General features: G+C 34.9%; 2 protein-coding genes across 5 annotated transcripts in view; both read right to left on the bottom strand.

Annotated features, from left to right (window-relative positions):
- The window catches only part of LOC149566727 (putative serine/threonine-protein kinase SIS8), a 256,215-nt gene that overhangs the window by 170,542 nt on the left and 62,617 nt on the right, over window positions 1-23,056 (bottom strand). For all 3 annotated transcript variants that reach the window (XM_089820069.1, XM_089820068.1, XM_089820070.1), the window contains 2 exons: window positions 19,768-20,074; window positions 5,626-5,829 (listed from right to left, as the gene is read on the bottom strand). In XM_089820069.1, coding sequence (XP_089676195.1) covers window positions 5,626-5,829; window positions 19,768-20,074 — 511 coding nt within the window. The remainder of the gene's footprint in view (window positions 1-5,625; window positions 5,830-19,767; window positions 20,075-23,056) is intronic.
- LOC149566728 (uncharacterized) lies at window positions 588-2,823 on the bottom strand. 2 transcript variants are annotated; one of them, XM_089820073.1, is made up of 3 exons: window positions 2,761-2,823; window positions 1,084-1,248; window positions 588-961 (listed from the first exon to the last, which is right to left on the bottom strand). In XM_089820073.1, the coding sequence occupies exons 2-3, from the start codon at window positions 1,224-1,226 to the stop codon at window positions 709-711; spliced, it is 396 nt and encodes a 131-aa protein (XP_089676199.1). In that variant the 5' UTR covers window positions 1,227-1,248; window positions 2,761-2,823; the 3' UTR covers window positions 588-708. The 2 variants fall into 2 exon arrangements, with proteins under 2 accessions (XP_089676199.1, XP_089676197.1); XM_089820071.1 differs by lacking the exon at window positions 2,761-2,823 and having other exon boundaries at window positions 1,084-1,308.

Here is a 23,056-nt window from a genome sequence, read left to right as displayed (position 1 = left end):
GGCCCAAAGGGTAGAGGGCTGCCATAAAGTAATAAGTATCATATTATCAATGTATCATAATCATGGTCATGTTCAACACAAAAAGAAAAACATAGAAAATGAAGCAAACTGTTGCTCCTATTCTACCTCTACTGCCATGGCATCAAAACCAAAGTCCTCCTCACTGTCATCCTCCATAGGAAGCGTAGTCTCATCTAATGGAACCCCAACCAGTCCTGGTGCTGTGTCATCCTCATCTATCTAGACCACATCCTCAGGCTCAACATCCCATCACAAAGCTGGTGTCTGCCTATACTCTGGAGTCTGACGATCGGCAAGTCGAAGAGCATGATGCACTATCACTAGCTTCTCCGCTCTTTTAGAGGTAAGTCTATTCCTCTTGATAGAGTGGATATATGAATATGTGGACCAATTCCTCTCTGCAGTTGAGGAACTAGCAACCTGTGAAAGGAAGCGACTTGCAAGTATCTTTAACTCAGGTGTATCTCTCTCATGCCAGGTCCACCATCCAATAGGATCCATCTGTGCCAAAACAACTCTATCCAACTTTGCTTGTGGCTTAAAAAAGTTTGGGCCACGAAGGTTGGTGAAGTCAAGGAACTGTGCACGAAGAGTAGAGGCATCTTGAGCTGAATACATCTTATCAATTGCTCTTGTGAAGCCATCCAAAAACTCAGGATCATCACATGGGAGGCCCCTTCCACCGAACTATGCATACCATTTGGCATTTAGAGCAAAGGCTGCCATATGAAGTGAGGTATTCATCATATTCCACCTCCGCGTCACAATAGGCCTAATATGCTCCTCATAAAAGCCCAATGTAGGATCCTTTGCCGCAACAATTCTCTTCATCTTACCCAACATGCTGTCAATAGTCTCATAGAGCTCTCCCAAACTAGGAGCATCAATATCAGCATATCTAATGACATCAACAATGGGTGCTATGACAGAGCAAATATATCTGCAAGATCAAAATGCCAACAAAAATAAAAATCAGAATTAGAATTTTAAGAATTTTAAGATTATTAGTAGGAAAATCAGCAAGCAAAACACTAATAGTAAATTTAAAAATCAACAAATTACTTCATTGTGGACCACCAACTCTCATAAAGGATCCTTTGCCTCACCGCTTTTCCTTCAGAGGACTTAGAATGAGACCATCGTCCCCACTCTGGATTCACCACCATCAATTGAAGGGCCTCATACACCTCAATCATCCTCTCCATCAAGATGAAATATGTGCAATACCTATAGCAACAATTTTAAATTTAAAACTTAAACTTAAACATTAATGATTAAAATTTAAAACAAAAAGCATCACATGTAGGTAAACTTATAAATAATTTTTTTAAATAACTTAAAGTTAAAACAAACTAAAACTAAACTATAATTATAATTGGCATACCTTGTCTCGGCTAGTTTGAGGAACTCCTTCTTAGAGAAGGACTTGAATAGAGCAAGTGAAGTGTGGTGGTTGCAAATAAACATTTGCATTTCTCTAGCTTCTAGCACCGCTTGTTTCACCCATTCAATCTTCCCTATGTCCTTCAATGCATTGTTCAAGGAATGAACACAACAGGGGGTCCAAAATATGTGCCTATAAGCACCCTCTATCATCATACCAGCTGATTTGCACACAGGTGCAGAATCTGTGATAACCTATACAACATTAGAGGGCCCAATCTCCTCTATGGCATCTCACAAAATGGTGAACTGAAAATCTGCATCCTTCTTCTTTCCTGAGCAATCTATGGCTCTCAAAAAATAAGAGCCAGCAAGGGATGTGACATTGATATTGATGAGTGGCCGATGTCTAACAACGGTCCATGCATCCATCACAATAGAGCAGCCTGTCCTAACCCAAGTGCATCTCATATCCTCAAATAACAAAGCAACCTTTGAGTACTCTTCATCTAGGATAGTGGTTCGTAGCTTATGCTCACCAGGAGGTACAAATGAGGAATTCATGCTCAAAATATCTTTCACCATTTGTTTATAATAAGTGGAATAGGCTACATTATATGGGATACCATTAGCAACAAAGAATCTACCAATGGATGCCTCACACTTCTCCTTTTCCTGTGCATTAAACATACTTTCCACTGAGCCCTTCTCACCACTACTTATATTTCTCTTCCCTCTAAATCCACTAGGGCTGCCACTAGTACCAATGGCGGATGAAATATGCCTAGATGATTGTGAGGGAATGGATGGTGATGTCACTGTCAAATTTTGTCCCTCCATTTTAGCCTCTAAATGCAATCTTTGGCATTCTAATTTTTGTTCATCGGTTAGGTTAGGACAAGCTTTGACTCCTTGGCATGAAACACCTAAAAAATGTGACTTCACTCTTGTATAGCTGCCCCTAAAATCATCAAGTCAAACATGACAATCCCACACCCTAGTCCCTCCCGAATTCTTTTTATCTTTTGACCGAAGTGTGACATATTGGAGAAGAGGTTTTTTCATATTGAAAGGACCCTTTGCAAAAAATTTCATAATGGCGAAAGGGCATTTAAACAAATCAGCTTTAGGATTCGGTTTTTGCCTAGCGTCACTATTAGCAACATCAACCCCTACATTTTCTTCTTCACTACTACTACTTGTACTTCCACTGCTGCTCATTGTGTTTAAATATGCAATTGACTAGATATATAAGCTGAAACAATAATTTTTTTTTTTTAAAAAAAAATCAGACTTTGAAAGCTGCAAATTTATTAAAAAAATGATAGATGAAAGCACAAAGAGTTTTATACTTACTTGGTGGACAAAATAGAAGATCAAACCCTTGGTCAAGCTCTTGGAAGCAAAAATATTACCTCCTCTACTTGCAAAATGAAAATTGCAGCTGGCTGCAACATAAAATGAAAACCAAACAATTGTTAAAACAACTTAAATGTGTGGAGTTATATACATTTTAGGGTTTTTGGAGGAGTGGGGCCCACTAGCCGACCAAGGAGGCATTAAATTTTTTTTAATGTTTTTTTTTTAAAGTTTTGAGCATACAAAAAAGGGGGACGGCCGGCCGTACCCGGTATGGTCGAGGGACGACTAGACATCCCCTTTCCGTACCAGGTACGGCTGGCCGTCCCCCTTTTGTCCCCCCCACATCCCCAAGTTTTCGAAACGTCCCCTAAAAAAAAGGTCATTTGGGAACGGCTGGGGGACATCCCATACCCGTCCCCCCATCCTCGAGACGTCCCCGTCCCCCAAACGTCGAGTTTTAGGCCGAGTACGCATCCCCAAGGAACATAGGTTAAATATAATAATAAATTATTAATATCACAATGAGAAGAGTATAGATGAAGGAAATATTCTAAGACCTTATTTATTATAATAAACTTTATTATTTTAAGACCCAATCGATTAAAATATGACCAAAGGAAAATTCTCGACATCGATTAGAAAGCAAGTATGAATCTCCAAAGCAATGATCATAATGAGTGATCTAGTAAGCAAGATAGTAGAGATAGAACTCCAACACACCTGTATCATCGACAGCTGGGATAGGAAATGAACACAACAACTAAATCTTAAACCCGACAGGAACCAAGGCAAAGTCTGAATAAGCATTAGAAAGATGAAACCGTGATTCTCATCAAATGATTGCATAGCGGTGGAATTGTGAAATTAGACAGGAGGCCAATGGCAAATAAAGTTCCTTCATTGCATTGGTAATCAAGGAGAAAGATATCCTAGGTGATTAACTCATAACAATAAGGCAAACATCGACACCATGCTACCAAACATCCATCGTGGTCAGAGCAAAAACTTATGCAATTAGTATAGACAAATTAATTATGGATTATATGCAGGAAAGCCAGATTACTATATATAATGGTTGACTATACCATTAAAATTATTATGTAACACGCTATATGTGATATGGATGCTTCCCTAATAAGTATCACAAGAAGGAGCAACAGTTATGTGCATAGTAATTGTTCATTATATTCGAAGTATCAACTACATAGGCATTTATCTACAATGTTATTAGTGGTATAAGAAACCTATATTAAGATACTATAAGTGGTGATTATAAGAAGCAATCATACCTGTATACATTAGAAGGACTGGAAAAGAAATCGAAGAAAATATGAAATAAGGGCTATCGGGTAGGAGCAAAGATTGGATTAACATAGCAAAAAGACAAGAGGATCGAAATTTCAACATTTAAAGTGATATACATTCATTAGAAAACAGATCTTGATTTATATAACATTGCTTCTTGATGCAAATTGCCTCTGTCCAAATTTGTGACATGTAATAAGAAGAAATTTACAAACCAAATATATCATATATCATAGAAGTACAAGCTTGGCCATCTTTGTTAAGTATTATCTACATATTCTTCATTTTCAGACATCACAGTCTAATTACTCATAAACAATAAACACCCCAGCATCTATAATCATTAAACATCAGATATTGCCACCTTTTTATATCAAAATCTATACACATATTTAAGAAATAACCTATCAACTGGGTTTTTAATTGAAATAAGAAATCAAAAATTGGTAATTGTCCTAATCTTTTGGATTGAACGACTAAGGGACATTACATGATAAATGTTTAGATGCATGAAGGCAGACTTTAAACGTGAACAAGAAGATTATAAATCATATAACAATGGCATTATTGCAAATGATAAACTTCTGACTTAAAACAGTGATAAAGTTTACTTTTAATCAGTATTTTATCAAAGTTTAAAACTGATTATTATTGAATTAAGCTTGATAAACAACAGTACGCAAAAGAAAAACGAAACAAACTTAGAAATCTTAATCAAGGTCCTTAGCTATGAAGCTCTCCACTGAGTAAGCAGTACTTGGGGTATGTGTACCCAGTACTGGGGTATGTTAAAACACATCCCAGGAGTGTGGATATGCGTACCCATGTAACCTAGCATATTTGTTTGCCTGGGCAATTGCAATTACATCATCTGGTATATTTCTTGTTGAAGGATAGTTGTACTCTTAGTAATGCAAAATGATATTTCAGAACAATCCAAAATTGAAATAAACAGCAAAAATGCCCATTGCTATAGACCCAGGGTGGTCCTGCTTCAGCATTGCTCTCACTGGGTCCCTTGAGAATAGTTTTTCATCATGTATAACTATAAACTATGTACAAGTACTAAACTGTATCATAATGTAAATTACACCTATTTGCACTTATTATTCATCCAACTTTCTTGGAGTTGCTGAGCTGTAACATAAAAGCTCACTTCACAGTGATATTAGATTTTAGCTTATCTAGGTGGTGTCTTAGCACAGTAGCTCTGTTAGAGACATAATTTATAAGTTAAACCTATTCACATTTTTTACCATTGCAGATCACATTTTTGACAAGGCTTTCACTTCATTGTCTCTGAAAATATATGATCAAAATTCTTACATTCTTATAAAAGTCAAATTGATATAATGGCAGTTAAAATTATAACAGAATAATCTGATTGAATTGCGACTGTTGAAAAAATAGAAAGATAATTGGGGTACACCAAAATGAAGCAATTTCAAATGTTTGATAGATGCTGACAAGAAAAAAACCAAGAAAGAAAGAAAAATATACTTGCGCCAACAAAAACGAGTATAATTAAACCAATAGAAATGCATGGTATCTCACCACATCAGCAATTTTTTTAATCATCGATGCAGGATTTGAACTCAAACCCTTCACTGATGCTACAGTAAATTGCTTCAACTTCGCAAGTCGTTTGTCCTTCTCTGCATCTACAATAATTGCATCAGCTTTGAAACCTTCTGCGGCCAATGAGCACAGATCATCAAGACTTGGAATTCTACTAAACCGTGCCTTTGCTGTTTTATCCTGGATAAGATATTCAACCCAATTGGCCGTATTAGCAAAAGGATAATTGAGCATGCTAAATAAAATATCAGTTCAACATACACAATCTAGTAAAAATGCACATACAACTTTATCCATTAGCTATCTAAATAAATGATAAATTGTTTCTGACTCACAGATTCACAAATGTCACATTGTTTCGCACTTGGATCAGTCTTAAATTGCAACTGATAGAAATCCATTTTTTATAGTCACATCTTACGTCCATAAATTACATGGTGTTATCTTGTTGAAAGTAATATTGACAAATCATTGAACTGAGCAGAAGGATATACCAATATACCATTGAATATAGTATTATTCATTTGAAATTCAGTCGACAAAAGCCCAAGAACACCCATACATTTTCATAGTCTTACCATTCCCATAAAATTACTCATCCAATATCCACAAAAGTCAATAATGTTAGAGATGTTCCATGCCTATGTAATGTCCCCACTAGATGAGACATGTAATGCATGCAAAACAAATGTCAGAATTTAAACAATAATAAGTCTAATTATACTATTCTACCCTCTATCCTAACCTCAACCTTAAAGATATCTCCAAGTCGGGTTTCCTAACCCCTAGTTATTCGACTATCTTCTTTGGAGTGCACCCTTTAAGGTTTTTCTTGGGCGAGAATCCTCTATCCAAGGCCAATCACATATGCATATGTTGACATCATCAAAATATTATGGCACATCTATCACAAGCATGTCGATTGGATGGATGTTGTGTCAACCTCACATACCAACATTATAGAGACGGAGACAATCTCAAGCACACCAGTCAGATGTAGTGTATTAGCCTCACATACCGATATTATAGAGATTCCTTAATCTCAAGCTTGTTGGTTAGATGGAGATCATTAATCTCTCATACAAACATTATAGAGATTCATTAGGCATGTCGATCAAATGGAGATAATCAATCTCTCATACCGAAATTATTAAAAGTATAGAAATCATAGTTGTGTCAGCCATATGGAGGTTACACCCATCTCTAATACTAAAAATAGAGCTTATGATCAATTCTTTTCTACATAAGAAATTGCATTGATCAAGTAACATAAATAAACATAACATTATTTATCTTGGAAATGTCATCATTTTTCATATATATATGCATTTTTATATATATATATATAATACTTCATTTTAGGAATGAATAATATTCTCATTATACATAGAAATGAATAATAAAATAATTTAATTTGTTTTTAAAATAGACTTATACCCTTTTCTTACCTTATCTACCCACATACGTGGCTCCTTCTTGGTACTCTTGAAAGGGGATACTTTGACTTGCTCCCAAATCTCCAAACACTTAAAACTGGTACCGTTTTCTAATAATATAACTTTGCTGCATTTATTCATTTTATTTGCCACATATGTTAATAATATTCCTCCTCCTTTATTTGAATTCCCTTATCTCATGGTTTGGTCAGCAATTATTTATAACCAATGACTTGGTGGCAGCGAGCTAAAGTTCCTAATCACATGTGTATTGATTTCATTGTTCCTTGCTACTTTATATTCTTTTTTAGATGGATACATATACCTTCCTCGTCAGTTTGGAACAATAAGTTGCGACCAATATGTGGTGTTTTGCTGATTTTAATATATATTTATTATTTTGTATAAATAACTTTCACATTAGAACGTGTAAATGATTCTTGCGATTGGACCATATTTATATGGTAATGAAATTATTATTTGGTAAGAATATTTAAATATTAAGATGTATATGTGATTTGTTTAAAGGATTGACTTAATTAGTTTGTCTGGGGAATAATTTCCCTTTATTAATATTATTTTATTCATGTTGGTTTATTTTTTATTATTTAATTATTCAATATTAATTGATCCTTTCTTATTTAATTACTTCATTGCCATCTAATGGTCCATCCAGATGTCCTCTATGTGAGAAACAAGAGGAAGACATTGACCATCTTTTAATTCAATGCCAATATGCTAAAAAATGTTGGGATATAGTTCAATTCAAATTAAGTTGGCAAGGGCCAAGAGCTCAAACGATAAGGGAAGCCTTGGATGGATGGCCAAGGATAGCTGGGAAATCAACCTTATCAAGTATATGGATAGTAGCACCATCTTTGATAATCTGGGAGTTGTGGAAGGAGAGAAATAGGAGAATCTTTAGAGGAGAAAAAGAAAGTCTGAGGAGATGCATAAGCAGAATTATTAATGCAATAGAAGAAACAGTCAGTGTGTCGGCTACAAGGAAACAAGCTATGAAAATTCCATTCACACGAGATGATAGACAAATACAGAATACTTGGCCGGGGATTAGATTCAAATCACCCTCAGGAGCTTTGGTAACAAGCAGTAGCAAAACAAAGAAGAAGGCAGTTGAATGGGTTACTCCACAGGAAAGCTGGGTCAAAGTGAATTTTGATGGAGCAGCAAAAGGCAATCCAGGGGATTCAGGAATTGGGATTGTTTTTAAAGATGACAGAGGGCACCTTTTATTAGTAGGAGCGAAAAAACTCCCATATGGAACGAATAACATAGCAGAATGCCAAGCAGCATTATTAGCAGTTCAAATAGCTAGAATGGAAGGGTTAAAAAAAATACATCTGGAAGGGGACTCTCTGATCACAGTGCAGGCAATATCGAAATTGAGCGTAAAGGCATGCCATCTACAACCTATTATTAACAACATAGAGCAGGAATTGAATAATTTTGAAGATTTTAAAATTACGTATATAAATAGAGAAGGAAATCAGGAGGCCGATATGCTTTCAAAATGGGCTTTAACAATTAATGAGCAGACATTAAGGATTGAAAAGAAAAACTCAAAAGGTAAACTTTTTAACATCATAAATCGCAAGAATAAAAGAGGACTGTCAGCAATGATGTAAAAGACAACTCAGGCCGTCCGATGAATCCCGTGCGAAATCTTTTAAGTAAGGTGCCCGCAGGTAGTTTTAATGATTGGAAAGATTTTAATTGCCTTTAAAAAGGCACGGCATATGTCATTCTTTAAGTGTAAATTTGAAGGGGATTGTAATTGCAGAAGGAAAGTGTGTCTAACAGAGATGGAGCCATCTTTTACATTCAAAACTTAGCGACAGCAAAAGGCGTTATTTGGGCGAGTAGCGGATCATAGGCTGAAGAAGATGGTAAAATGTGCGACGCAGGCTGTGGTGGGCGCGTTGCAAAACACATTGGGCCCCCTTTTCCAGGATTCGGAGCATCGATGGAAAGCACAAGTTGATATAGCTGTGATGACGATGGCCTGGGGCCTAGAAGTTGGAGAGCATGAAAGAGTAGTGGAATGGGTTATGAAGGAATTGTTTGAAGAGGAGTTAATCCCAAACATGGATGCATGGTTGGAGTGGGCCCATCCGGGCTGGGCCTTCAATTTCTCGAAGGGTTATGCAAATGAGGAGGAAGGCAAGGAGAAAGGAATCATGCCGTTTGTGAACTAGCCGCGAGGATATAAGGAGAAAGAGGCCTATGTGAATGAGCGTCGGGTAGCGTGGAACGCCCTGAAAACTGCAATCATGGAGGGCAAGGCGCAGCACCGAAATGAGCCCTTCAATGTGGTAGTGCCAAGCAAGCGGCGGTCGGAAAGAGGGGCCAGCAGAGGGCGAAGGTAAGACTTGATGGATGGTTTTTTGGTTTTGACGATAGAGGCCATATCCTTTTTGTCGCCTCCAGGCATGAACGAAAGCAGCCGAAAGGGTAAATGGAAGCTCGATTTTCTGGCTCTAGTTGGTGGTAAGGAAAACCATAGAGGAAGGTAGCAACCGTGGGGAGTTTTCCAAAGGCAAGTTGTATGGCAAGGGAAGGCAGAAACATGCGAAGGATGCCTTTTGAAATGGTCGGGTTTTGCAGGTAACAAGGTGGCCCCATGTAGCAGATTATGTTTAAGGTTTAAAGTATGTAGAATGTAGTTATTATGTTTGAATGTAAAGACTTGTAATGAAAGTAGTTGGCTATAGTGAAGAAATTTATGTAAGTAGTGGGGAAGGTTTAGACTCAATGGTAGAATGGTGAACCTTGGAAAGGTTAATGTATGAAGATTATGTAATTTCTTTTGAATTAATAAAATATCTTATTATCGATCCAAAAAAAAAAAAAAAAAAAATCCATTAGTCATCCCATTTATATACTTTATAAAGAATTTATTTTAACTAATTTAATTTCTTATTATAAATTGTGATATCATTTAATATTAATCAATATTATTAGAGGGGGTATTATAGTCCTAACCTCCCAAAATTGCTTGTCCTCAAACAATTACAATTTTCATTTGAATCATTAGATCTCAATGTTCAAATTCCTTTGTTTGAATTGAATGATATAACCAAGAGTTCATATTCTAATCAGATTGGTGAAAATAGGATGGATTTCATTTTAATGTTTGAAGAATGATTGATATATTTCTGTTTCATAATGTCTAGGTTGGAGCAATTTCAATGAGTCTCAATTGATTTTAGGCCATCATAAATTGTTTGATTGATGGTCCATATTTGAAAGATCAATGTATGATTGATCCTTATAGAATGATTTTTTTTATGTATTGTTGCTGCAATTGATCATTTGTTCAATGAGATCTATTTGACGAATGACTTGAAAGAGTTGCTGATGATCATTTTAATTTAAATGTTTTTCCTTTAACAACTTTTCTGAATATTTAAATATTATCAAACTCATTTATATATTTCTTTCCTTTAAATAAACAGATAGGATGGCAAGATCATTTCTCTGATACCATTGTATTCTCCCAACTAGATGAGACATGTTATTTCAGCAAAACAAATGTCAAATTTAAACAATTATAAGTCTAATTATACTATTCTACCCTCTATCCTAACCCCAACCTTAAATACTTCTCCAGATCGGGTCTCCTAACCCTTCATTATTCAACTGTCTTCTCTAGAGTGCACCCCCTAAAGTTCTTCATGGATGGGCATCCTCTATCCAAGTCAAATCACATATGCATATGCTAGCATCATTAGAATAATCTGGCACATCTAACTCAAGCATGTCAATCAAACGGAGGTTATATCAACCTCACATAACGACATTATAGAGAGGATGACAATCCCAGGCACACTAGTCAGATGGAGAGTATAAGTCTCACACACCGATAAATAGATTTTCCTTAATCTCAAGCATGTTAGTTAGATTGAGATCATTAATCTCTTATACCAACATTACAGAGATCTGTTAGGCATGTCGGTCAAATGGAGATAATCAATCTATCATACCAACATTACAAAGAGTATAGAAATCATAGTTTTGTCAGCCAAATGGGGGTCACACGCATCATTGACACTAACACAATAGAGTTTCTAATCAATTCTTTTCTCCATAAGGAATTGCATTGATCAAGTAACCTAAATAAGCATAACATTATTTATCTTCAAAATGTCATCATTTTTCATTTATATATGCATTTATATAAATGAATATAAACATACATAATGTATTCATTATAGAAAAACCCTTATGTTTTTATATATATATAGAATCGTTCATTTTAGAAATGAAATAATATTCTCTTTATATATAAAAATGAAATACAAAATAGTTTAATTTGGTTTTAGAATAGATTTACACCTTTTTCTTACCTTATCTACCTACTTGCTGTTGAAGATGGTAGCTGCGATAGAATCTTTATCTTTGGAAATATGAATGTTAATACCGTTATTGTTACGTTCGGCTTAAACGGTCACTTATGTTTAAATTGTAATATTAAATATAATGACATGTGTCATTCAACATGCCTTGAGGCATGGAAACTCAAAGAGTTGTTAATGTTTTTGTAATAAAGACTTTTGTTTTGGGAATTTGGAAAGACCTTCGGTTGGAATGTGAAGAGTTTCTCCTTAAGGTATTTATATCACATTAAGCACTAGGCATTGAACACTCAAACTTTTATGATCAACAAAACAATATTTTATATTGTGTGGTTGGGTTTTTCCCTTCATTCTAGAAGGGTTTTCCCAGGATATTTTTGGGGTTTGTTGGTTCTCTTTTGGCTCTTTATTATTGTTTTTTTCATCATTGATTTCTAAAGCTCTAGATTCAACATGGTATCAAAGCCTAGTTTTGATAACAGCAATGAAAGGAATCTATGTATTGGTTATTCTCCCTCTGGTTGTGTCTCATTCTGTTGCATGCATAAATTATGATAAGGGTTTTATCCCTATTGAGTATCTTGTTTATCAGTTCATGATTGGTGTTTCTGAATGCATTTTGTTCTGTCATCGGGTGTTTTTTAAAACTAATTCTAGGCTTTTCCAGATTTAAACTCTGATATCAGCATTAATTTTAAATCTCATTGTATATTTTACCTTTCTTGTGCATTGACAATCTGATATCAGGATCATGTGATTTGTTGGGATATAGAATCTGGAAATGCTTTATCACCCTTCATGTGTGTAAGAGCATACCTATTTTCTGCCTTCCATGACAATGTTGGGCACTTGGGTTGTGGGCTCTGTGTTATGCCTCAAATTAATGAGGCATGCGGCTGTCAAGGTAAGGTATCACTTCAAGAAAGTTGGATTGATTAGGTAATATTATCGGAACTTATATCACATTGTGTTCGATGGATATACTCTCAGTTTGCTTTTAGTCTTATATTAGGCTTTATCGTTTTCAAGAGTATTGCTTCAGATCTCTTTTTTGAGATTGTCTCTCTCTCTTTGTTGGACATCTCTTATTTTCATTTTAGTATTGCTTGTCCCTGTCATTGGATGACATGGCTCCATTTTTTTTTACTTTCCTTGCAAGGGTCAAATAAGAACCTAGCTTCAATTTTGATCTATATTTTGGGTGGCTTGGTTATCAAGAGTATTAGATTTGTGTCTCCGACGACTCATCTTCTTCAACACTCGTGAGGTAGCATGTTCTCTTGAGAGTTATTTTTCACTCCATATGATATCGCATATCATTCGAGTCTTTGTTTTTCTTATTTATTTTAATCCTGAGTATCATTCGAAGCTTCATATGGTATATGGCAAATGGAAATCATTCATCATCATAACCGTCCACTCAGTTGTTGCATGGCATTAAGGCATTAATGTGAATATGCAAGCATCTCCTCCATCGTCGCATTTTATTCTTACTCTCTTAATTACCTGTTAAGTTTGTTCATGCGCTAAGCACAATTGTGCAATGTCAATCGCAATTAGCCTTTGGGAGTTACGAAACTTTGTGTTGGGAGAAATTTGAAGGAAAGTTGATATTTCTTAAAGCGTTGTCTTGGATGATTATTGCTCTCTGTAGTGAAATGAGAGTCATATGATATAATGTTCTATGTTGTATTATGCATGAGCAACTATCACAGCAGAATTCCATGTAGTGCAACTATCACTTCATTTGCTTGAGACATTTCAAATAACAATTGAGAGCATCTCGTGAAAAATGAATGTGCGATGATATTCAAGCCAAATAAGTCGATTGTAGAACATCATCAATTTCACAATAATTCCTGACGATGTTGGCCACTTTGTCTAAATTCTTTTACTTCAATATCCGTGATTTTCCACGTTTCTTTAAATCTTCAATTGTGTTCTTTGCTAATCATGTTCATGAGGTTACAGAATGATGTGTCACAGAACTTCTTTGTAACGGCTTAAAGAAGTCATTTCTTATGATGACCGGAAACATGCATGGAGCATCATTACCTAAGTACCAAGGTAGTACCTATGTTCTCTCTTGATTATCGACGTTTTCTTGCCGAAAACACAACTGTGGAGGATTCAGATTGATGAGTGTTGTCATTCATGAGGAATGATCTCAGGCCATTTTGTGCATTCAATTGTATAGTAATTGACGAGCTACTGGTTGTAAGCTTTGACTACCATGTAGTAGATGTTGCAGAGAGGGAGTCTTTATAATCTCTACCTTTCCTATATATGTTTTGTAATGGTGGTTGTATTATTTGAGACTCTTGTTCATGATACGACTATTGTTCTTAATGTCTTGGGACATGCATGCTCTGCATGATTCCGAAAGCAAATATGTTTTAAAGACGTCAAGTAAAGAATTGGGATTAAAGTGGAGAATCTATATAAAAGTCATCGAAGTCTGCAATATGTGTCTTGTGAGTTCCAAACTTTGATGCATTGAATAAAAATGTAGAGGAAGCCCTGTCAGAAGTTGATAAGGCTAATAATAACATTGGAGAAAATCAAAGAGCTAAGCTTTTCTTCCTTGAATATTGATCTGATTAGTGTAGGTTATTTTAAAATTATGATGCTACAAAAAGAGAATAATGGTTTTTCACCAACATAGAGGAAAATTATTTTTATATAGATCATAACGTTTTTGAATTAGTATATTGATTTTCCTCTCTTAATTGCAAAATGCAACAAGAAGTATTAAGATGAGAGTGCTACTTTGCATCTGGAAGGAAATGTTTCAGCTTGAGAGAGGGATTTCTTTTTCTATTTTCTAATGATCAAAATAGTCCTCAATTAATCTTTATGATAAAATCATTTAATTTCTCTTCGTTGCAGGATGCAACAAGAAAGGCAATAAGTTGTCTTGGGAGATGTTGAGCTTTAAAGGGAAATATTAGCTTTAGAGGGAGGCTTCATAATTAAGAGGGAATGCTTATGGAATTCCCTTCATTGTCATATATGCTTGTGATGCTTATGGTATTTGTAAAATTTGGCTTAAATGGAACTAAGTCTTATTCTGTTATGCATATTTCTATTCTTGTGTGAATAAATGAGATTGTAAGATCAGCTATAACAACTCTTTCACTATACGATAGTGAACATCATGTTGAGAGAGTCCATGATGTCATCATGTTGAGAGATTCCGTGATGGGAGTTGGATGTCATGTTGAGAGATTCCATGACAGTTCATGTTGAGAGAGTCCATGAATAAAGGATTAGCTACGAGTCTTGCAAATCTTTTCATATTGAGTGATTCCATGAATATGAGTAATTGTTAAAGGTTTTCATGTTGAGTGATTTCATGAATATGAGTAATTGTTACAAGGTTTCATGTTGAGTGATTCCATGATTATGATTGATTGTTACAGGTTTTCATGAATCTTATAGGATATATGGGATGAGATTTTATCATTAACATTTTGGTTGTAGTTTTGTGTGATTGTTCAGTTAAAAATCTCTCTCTAGCTAAGAGGGAGTGTTGAAGATGGTAGCTGCGATAGAGATCTTTATTTCTGGAAATATGAACATTATTACCGTCATTGTTAAATTCAGCTGAAAAGGACACTTATGTTTAAATTGTAATATTAAATATAATGACATGTGTCATTCGACATGCATTGAGGCATGGAAACTCAAAGAGTTGTTATTGCTTTTGTAATAAATAGTCTCATTTTGGCAATTTGAAGAGACCTTTGGCTGGAATGTGAAAAGTTTCTCCTTAAGTTATTTATATCACATTAAGCAATAGGCATTGAACACCCGAACTTTTATGATCAATAAAATGATATTTTATGTTGTGTGGTTGGGTTTCTCCCTTCATTCTAGAAGGGTTTTCCTAGGATATTTCTGGCATTTGTTAGTTCATTTTTGGCTCTTTATTATTGTTGTTTTCATCATTGATTTCTTAAGCTCTAGATTCAACACTTACATGGAACCTTCTTGGTACTCTTGATAGGGGGTACTTTTGACTTGCTCCCAAGTCTCCAAACACTTAAATTGGTATCATTTTGTATTAGGATAACTTTGCTGCATTTATTCCTTTATCCTCCACGTGTGTAAATAATGTTCCTACTCCTTTATTTAAATTCTATTATCTCATGTTTTGATCAGAGATTATTTATAACCTGTGACTTGGTGGCAGCGAGCTAAAGTTCCTAATCACCTGTGTATTGATTCCATTGTTCCTTACTCCTTAAACATCGCAGATTTTATTGATGGCCTTTTTTAATTCTTTTTTAGATAGATATATACCTTCCTCATCGATTTGGAAGGATAAGTTGCAACCAATATGTGGTCTTTTGTTGATTATGGTATATTTATTAATTTTATTATTATGCGTAAATAATTTCCACATTAGAGCATGTAAATGATTCTTGCAATTATAACATATTTATATGGTAAAGAAATTATTAGTTGGTAAGAATATTTAAATATTATAAGATGTAAATATGGTTTGTTTAGAGGATTGACTTAACTAATTCGTTTGGGGATTAGCTTCACTTTATTAATTATTTATTTTTATTCATGTTAATTATTTTTGATTATTTAATTATTCAATATTAATTGATCCTTGCTTATTTAATTGCTTCATTGCCATCTAATATATATTAATTAGTAATATATCATCCAATTAATATACTTTATATATAATTTACTTTAACTAATTTAATTTCTTATTATAAATTGTGATATCATTCAATATTAATTATTATTAGAGGGTTTATAACAGTCCTAGCCTCCCAAAATTGCTTGTCCTCATGTAATTACAATTTCCATTAGAATCATTAGATCTAAATAAAACCTTGCATTTTGATAAACAACTTTGTTCAATTTCCCTTGTTTGAATTGAATGATATAATCAAGAGTTTATATGCTAATCTGATTGGTGAAAACAGGATGGATTCCTATTTAATGTTTGATGACTAATTGATATATTTCATAATGTCGAGGTTGGAGCAATTTCAATAAGTCTCTCAATTGATTTTAGGCCATCATAAATTGCTTGATTGATGGTTTCATATTTTAAAGATGAATGTATGATTGATCCTTATAGGATGATTTTTTAATGTATTATTGTTGCAATTGATAATTTGTTCAATGAGATCTATTTGATGAATGACTTGAATCAGTTGGTGGTGATCATCAATTTAAATGTTTTTCCTTTTTACAACTTCTCCAAATATTTGAATATTATCAATCTTGTTTATATATTTCTTTCCTTTAAATAAAGAGATTGATTAGTTCATCTTTACACTACAGGACGGCAAGATCATTTCTCTGATACAATTGTAATGTCCCCAATAGATAAGACATGTAATGCCACCAAAACACATGTCAGAATTTAAACAATAATTAGTCTAATTATACTATTCTACCTTCTATCCTAACCCCAACCTTAAAGATGTCTCTAGATCAGGAATCCTAACCCTTCGTTATTCAACCATCTTCTCTGGAGTGCACCCCCTAAGGTTCTTCTTGTATGGGCATCCTCTATCCAAGGCCAATCACATATGCATATGTTGACATCTTCATAATATTCTGGCACATATATCTCATGAATCTCTATCAGATGAAGGTTATATCAACCTCACATACCGACATTATAGACACGATGACAATCTTAGGCACACTAGTTAGATGGAGAGTATTAGTCTCACATACCAATATCAAAGAGATTCCTTAATCTTAGGCATGTTGGTCAGATGGTGATCATTAATCTCTCATTCCAACATTATAAAGATTCGTTTGGCATGACAAATAGATGGAGATAATCAATCTCTCATACTACCATTACAAAGAGTACAGAAATCATGGTTGTGTCACACAAATGGGGGTTATACCCATCTTTGATATTGACACTATAGATTTCATGATCAATTATTTTCTCCATAGGATATTGCATTGATCAAGTAACCTAAATATAATGTATTCATTATAGTACAACCCTTATATATATATATATAATCCTTCATTTAAGAAATGAAATAATATTCTCATTATACATATAAATGGAAAATAAAATAATTCTAATTTGGTTTTAAAATAGATTTATACCTTTTTCTTACCTTATCTACCTACTTACCTGGCTCCTTCTTGGTACTATTGAAATGGGGTACTTTGACTTGCTCCCAAGTCTCAACACTTAAATTGGTATCATTTTGTATTAAGACAACTTTACTGCATGTATTCCTTTATTCTCCATGTATGTTAATAATGTTCCTCCTCCTTCATTTGAATTCCCTTATCTCATGTTTTCGTGAGCAATTATTTAAAACCAATGACTTGGTGGCAGTGAGCTAAAGTTCCTAATCACCTGTGTATTCATTTCATTGTTCCTTGCTACTTATGCATTGCAGATTTTATTGATGGCCTTTTTTAATTTTTTTTAGATGGATATATATACCTTCCTCATTGATTTGGAAGGATAAGTTGCAACCAATATGTGGCATTTTGTTGATTCTAATATTTTTATGTATAAATAATTTCCACGTTAGAACATGTAAATGATTGCAATTCGAACATATTTATATGGTAAACAAACTATTAGTTGGTAAGAATATTTATATATTATACGATGTATATGTGACTTGTTTAGAGCATAGTTGGCATAATTGCCAAAAAGTCAGGAGTTTCCACTAATCGTCGATAGATTAAATCTCAACACTACAAAAATGGAAGTTGTACAAAATCACACAGACAAGGTTGACAAGGCAATTTCTAAATAATTTCCTCTCACCTTAACTAAAGGTGCTTTATAATTAGTGTAATTACATCATTTCCTCTCAGAAAACTTGTTTAGATTTTTCTGTTGTGTTCACTCTATATAACAGTGTAAAGTAAACAGCCTAACTTGCTTTGTTTTCAAACATGGGCTGAAGCCAAAATTAGAGAAGAAAGGCCAAATTTGTTAGAACCTGCAATTTTCTTTTTTCTATTTTTTTCCAACTATGTTAAACATAAACTCCATTAAGCGTAAGAATGAAGGAGGCTTTTGGTCATGTACAGATATCACAACTCACATAAATTGGCGGGATCCAATTCCAAGCCAACTTTCATAATCACAAAAAAGCTGCTTAATTCAGTCTGACTGCCAATTGGTATAAGACGAAGTACTTAACAAAGTTCAAACAAGGCCAGAGTAATATGATAATAGATATGGTTTTGGATAACCAATACAATGAATTTCCAAGACACCATAATACACATAAGGCTAGATATGGATATAGAAATACACATGCTTTTACTTCTTTATACATCTGAACACACACACACACACTGAATACCTCCTAATGAAAAACAGACATATGAGTATGTAGTATATACATAAAATTTATGTTTCTAGGTCAGGAGGTATTTAATGCATACACCAATCGAACTGATTTTAAGATATCCTAAATTTTAACTTTTGTAACCCAGTAGTTGAAAAACAAAAGCAGCTAAAAGCTTGTTCATCTCCAACTAAGCCAAAAATAAATTTAAAAAGAGCACAAAAGCAAATAAACTACAACATATATTTAAGAATTTCATATGGCTGTCAAGATAACACATAAAGATTTCAACCCAAAATAGTTCACAATCTTGCATACATTAAATACCACTCCAACCAAAGCAGACGCGAAAAACCACCCCTACCAAGTACCCCTGGTGTAACATTGAATTTCTTCATGCTACAACCTCAAGGATTATAGCTATTCCCCATCTTCAAGAAATGTTGAGATAATTCTCATGTCTTAAGATATTTAATTCTCAGGAGGTATTTAATGCATACACCAATCGAACTGATTTTAAGATACATATCCTAAATTTTAACTTTCATAACCCAGTAGTTGAAAAACAAAAGCAGCTAAGAGCTTGTTTATCTCCAACTAAGCCAAAAATAAATTTAAAAAGAGCACAAAAGAAAATAAACTACAACATATATTTAAGAATTTCATATGGCTGTCAAGAAAACACATAATGATTTCAACCCAAAATAGTTCACAATCTTGCATACACTAAATACCATTCTAACCAAAGCAGACGCAAAAAACCACCCCTACCAAGTACCCTGGTGTAACATTGAATTTCTTCATGCTACAACCTCAAGGAATATAGCTATTCCCCATCTTCAAGAAATGTAGTTACAAAAAAAACTAACATTTACGAAAACAGCATTGCATAATCTTACCAAAGTGACGAAAGGGTGCAATTATATTAAAAATAATATTACTTTCAAAGTTTCAAGAGTAATTAAGGAAATCAGAAGTACATACTGGAACAACCGAGTAAAACCCATTGGGAATTCTGCAATTTAGTTGTCCATTTTCCCACAACATCTGAGATACAGTTTCAGGTGAAAAATCTTCTTCTTGACTACACCCATGAACTCCAACACCGGAGATCTCTTCTTGAGAGCACAAATCAATAGACCGCATTTTGTCCACCAAGCTTGGTGGCAGCCATCTTTCAAGTGCAGTATCAGCTTCAGGTTGCTTTATATTTCCACTTATTTCCTCCATTTCCTTCCTAGCTTTGGATACAATCTCACTCCACCACACCTTTGAAATGATATATAAGTACCTATACTTGCAAGAATAAGAAAAAGTTAACAACAATACGGCATTAGCCAACAAAGTTTTAAAAGGGCTAAAAAGAATAGAAATGTGAACTGCTACCCATTGATACTATTATTTTTATCTGCCACAAATATTAAGAAAGATTGGGTTGTCTGTATTAAGATATACGTTGTATGGCTAAAAGGTAAAGAAACTCTAAAGATCTTTTGACATTGATGTCAGGTCTGCCACTATGATATTTTCTGAGAAAGGCTCAATTTTTTACTTGGATCAACAAAAAATACGGCATACTAGCCATGATATCCAATTTCAGGTTTAGCTCAATTTCCTGCATGATTCTTCATATACACTTAACGATTTTATGAGTTTAGGAAAAAAAAATCTTCATTGACATGTTTTACTTGTTTGACTCAAACACATCTCTTCAACCCTATCCATTAAAATATGAGACATAATCTACTTCTGAAGGAAGAGCACAAAAAATCCTACATAGGTAGTAGTCTCACCCTTAAATATTGACAATAAATACACACATTATGACAGACAAATACTCTCAGCCAATAATAAAACATATGCCAAACCACAAAAATACTAATGAGTGGCTAAAATTATACGAGCATGAAGTTCTAGTTTGTTGCCTGAAATGATGGGGGTTCTTGTTGATTTATGCAGTATCACTTCTTTGCTGACATACAACAATGATTCAAGAACTTCCAGGTCAAGAGGGTTTTTTTTAGTAGTGTCACCATTGTGCAGAACAGTTAAGAGATCATATTTTCGAGTGAAAGCTCACTTATACAGCATCCCTTTAAACTTTTGCTTAAGGCCCAAAATAAAAAGGGTTGCCAAAGGAGCTAACATTAGCTCATGTGAAGAACAAGAGGATGCCAACACGAAAGGTAATAAGTCAAAGGCTATTCCACGTCCTCTTGCCAAGATAATCTTGTAGAAACCTCCAATGGCTTCACGAGACCAGAGGACACACATCCTTTTGTACCAATATCACATCTTTTGAAGAAAAGAATGGTTTGGTTTAGGCCTTCAAAAATGATATCAGAGAAGTTACAGACCAGAGCACTGCACGTTGCATTTATGGAAATGGGTTTCCATTCAACATTGTTAGAACACCATGTTGGCAACATATAGTGTATACACAACCCAAAATATGTGTGTCCCTGATTTTTGAAGGATGGAAACTTGCAAAAAATAAAATTTGTTTACCACTACGGGTAAAGTGAATTAATGCATACTACAGATAGAAGAAATGTAACAGATACAATAAAGAGCAATGTAATATTAGAGAACTGCCATCTCTTTAGTTGATGCCAATCAAGTTTACATCCAATTATGACTGCATGCACAGTGATAAGCATAACGATGCCATACATATCATCCGAGAGAGTACATATATAAACCCCGCGGGGTTGCGAAGTGAATCGTCACATTCCATAACTACCCACCCCTCAGGTATACTAACAAACAATGATGTACTTAACCATCTGACAACATATTTAACAATGACAATACAATTATGCCAAACAACATCTTTCCCCCCCCCAAAAAAAAAAAGAAAGAGAAAGTCATCTCTCGACAACACACAGCAAAAATGGGACAACAACTGGATACAAAAAAATTCATGTAGGAAGGGTGCAAAGGAAGCATCCCTGAAGAAGAAGCTGTCAACTGCTCCCTAAGCCAATACACTTGCTTTGTCCTGTAGTTAAGGTTATGCTTCGCAATCATTCGATGCTCAAATGTTTACTTTACCATCATAGCTACTTCAAGGATCTACTTCTTTGCTGCCAACTCCATGGAACTCACTAGACGAGTCTCCAGCATGCCTTGTTGCATCCATTCTTCTCCAACTGAGTAATAGTTTGTGCCTTCTCTACTACCCGATCACTCCTCTCCTTGGTTGATTGGGCCTCCAACTCTCACAACTCATCCTGGTGCTGGAATACCTCATCCTCTTTCCATACCAGTCTCTCCTCCACCTCCTAGAGTTGGGTAGCCATCTAATTCCTAGTCACTACCGCTGCCAACCTTTGAGCTAAAGCCCCTGCTGAACATGTTGAGTCCTCCTGACATCATAATATTCGTCCCTGAAGATTCGCTCAATCTACCTCAGCATGGCCTGGGTGTGGCTATCCTTCAGTACCTAAGGATAATTCCAATAATCCAACATGTCGAGTGCCTCTGTAATGGGTCATCCACTAGCTCGAAAACATTGAGAAAACTTTGAAGCACACCCTCTAGTAACGAAAGCCAAGAGCTGCTCATCCACTCCCTCACGAGCCCGAGACCAAACCAAAGCTACTATCTCTTTGGCACTAGCAACCACACCCGCAAAGTACTCCTCCATATCAAGATCAGGAGTCTCAAAACTCTGATAGCAGCTGAAAGGGTGGCTCTAGGAGTGGCTCCTCTCTGCCCTCATGCATCTCGTCCTACCCAACCATGATGAAGTCCTACTCATTCCACACTCAAAACTTGCAAATAATTCCTACAAACCTATCAAATGACTGAGAAATATAATCGAGAAGGGAGAAAAATCACAAATTGGATTGAGACAATTCATCTTTGATTATTTGAGTGTGTGCAAATGTATTCTTTCTATCTCAAAAGACCATTGACACTCCTAGAATGCATTGTAAGTTTGTAACTGATGAGTTGTGTGAGTTGTCCTTCAAAAGAACCCCCGATATTGCCTCACTACTAGTAGGTGCCCAAAGACTTGACAAGGAGTTTACTCTAACACCCATGAGCATCGCTCTCTTGCCATCCAAGCATTCTATAACCCTGAAGAAAAAATGTGCAACTTCCCAAAGCCAAATTCTTTAATTAATCTTTCATTTTTTGTTCTCTTTTCTTTTGATACTACTTTGCTCACATTTTTGCAATTTGGCTCATAAGCAGTAAAGCTCATAATGGGTTTGAGAATTACAATGGCACTAAAGTAAAATTTAGGATTTTTCACTAGTGGTAA

The sequence above is a fragment of the Cupressus sempervirens genome, chromosome 3 (genome assembly GCF_028749045.1).
Source record: "Cupressus sempervirens isolate cs-2001-9-10 chromosome 3, ASM2874904v1, whole genome shotgun sequence".
Classification (NCBI taxonomy): domain Eukaryota; kingdom Viridiplantae; phylum Streptophyta; class Pinopsida; order Cupressales; family Cupressaceae; genus Cupressus; species Cupressus sempervirens.
This window is presented reverse-complemented; position numbering and strand designations above follow the sequence as displayed.

Coding starts and splice junctions, on each gene's coding strand:
- LOC149566728 (XM_089820073.1), bottom strand. CDS start 1,226: ATGGAGAGGATGATTGAGGTGTATGAGGCCCTTCAATTGATGGTGGTG. Junction 962..1,083: donor AGTTGGTGGTCCACAATGAA/GTAATTTGTTGA, acceptor TTGATCTTGCAG/ATATATTTGCTCTGTCATAG.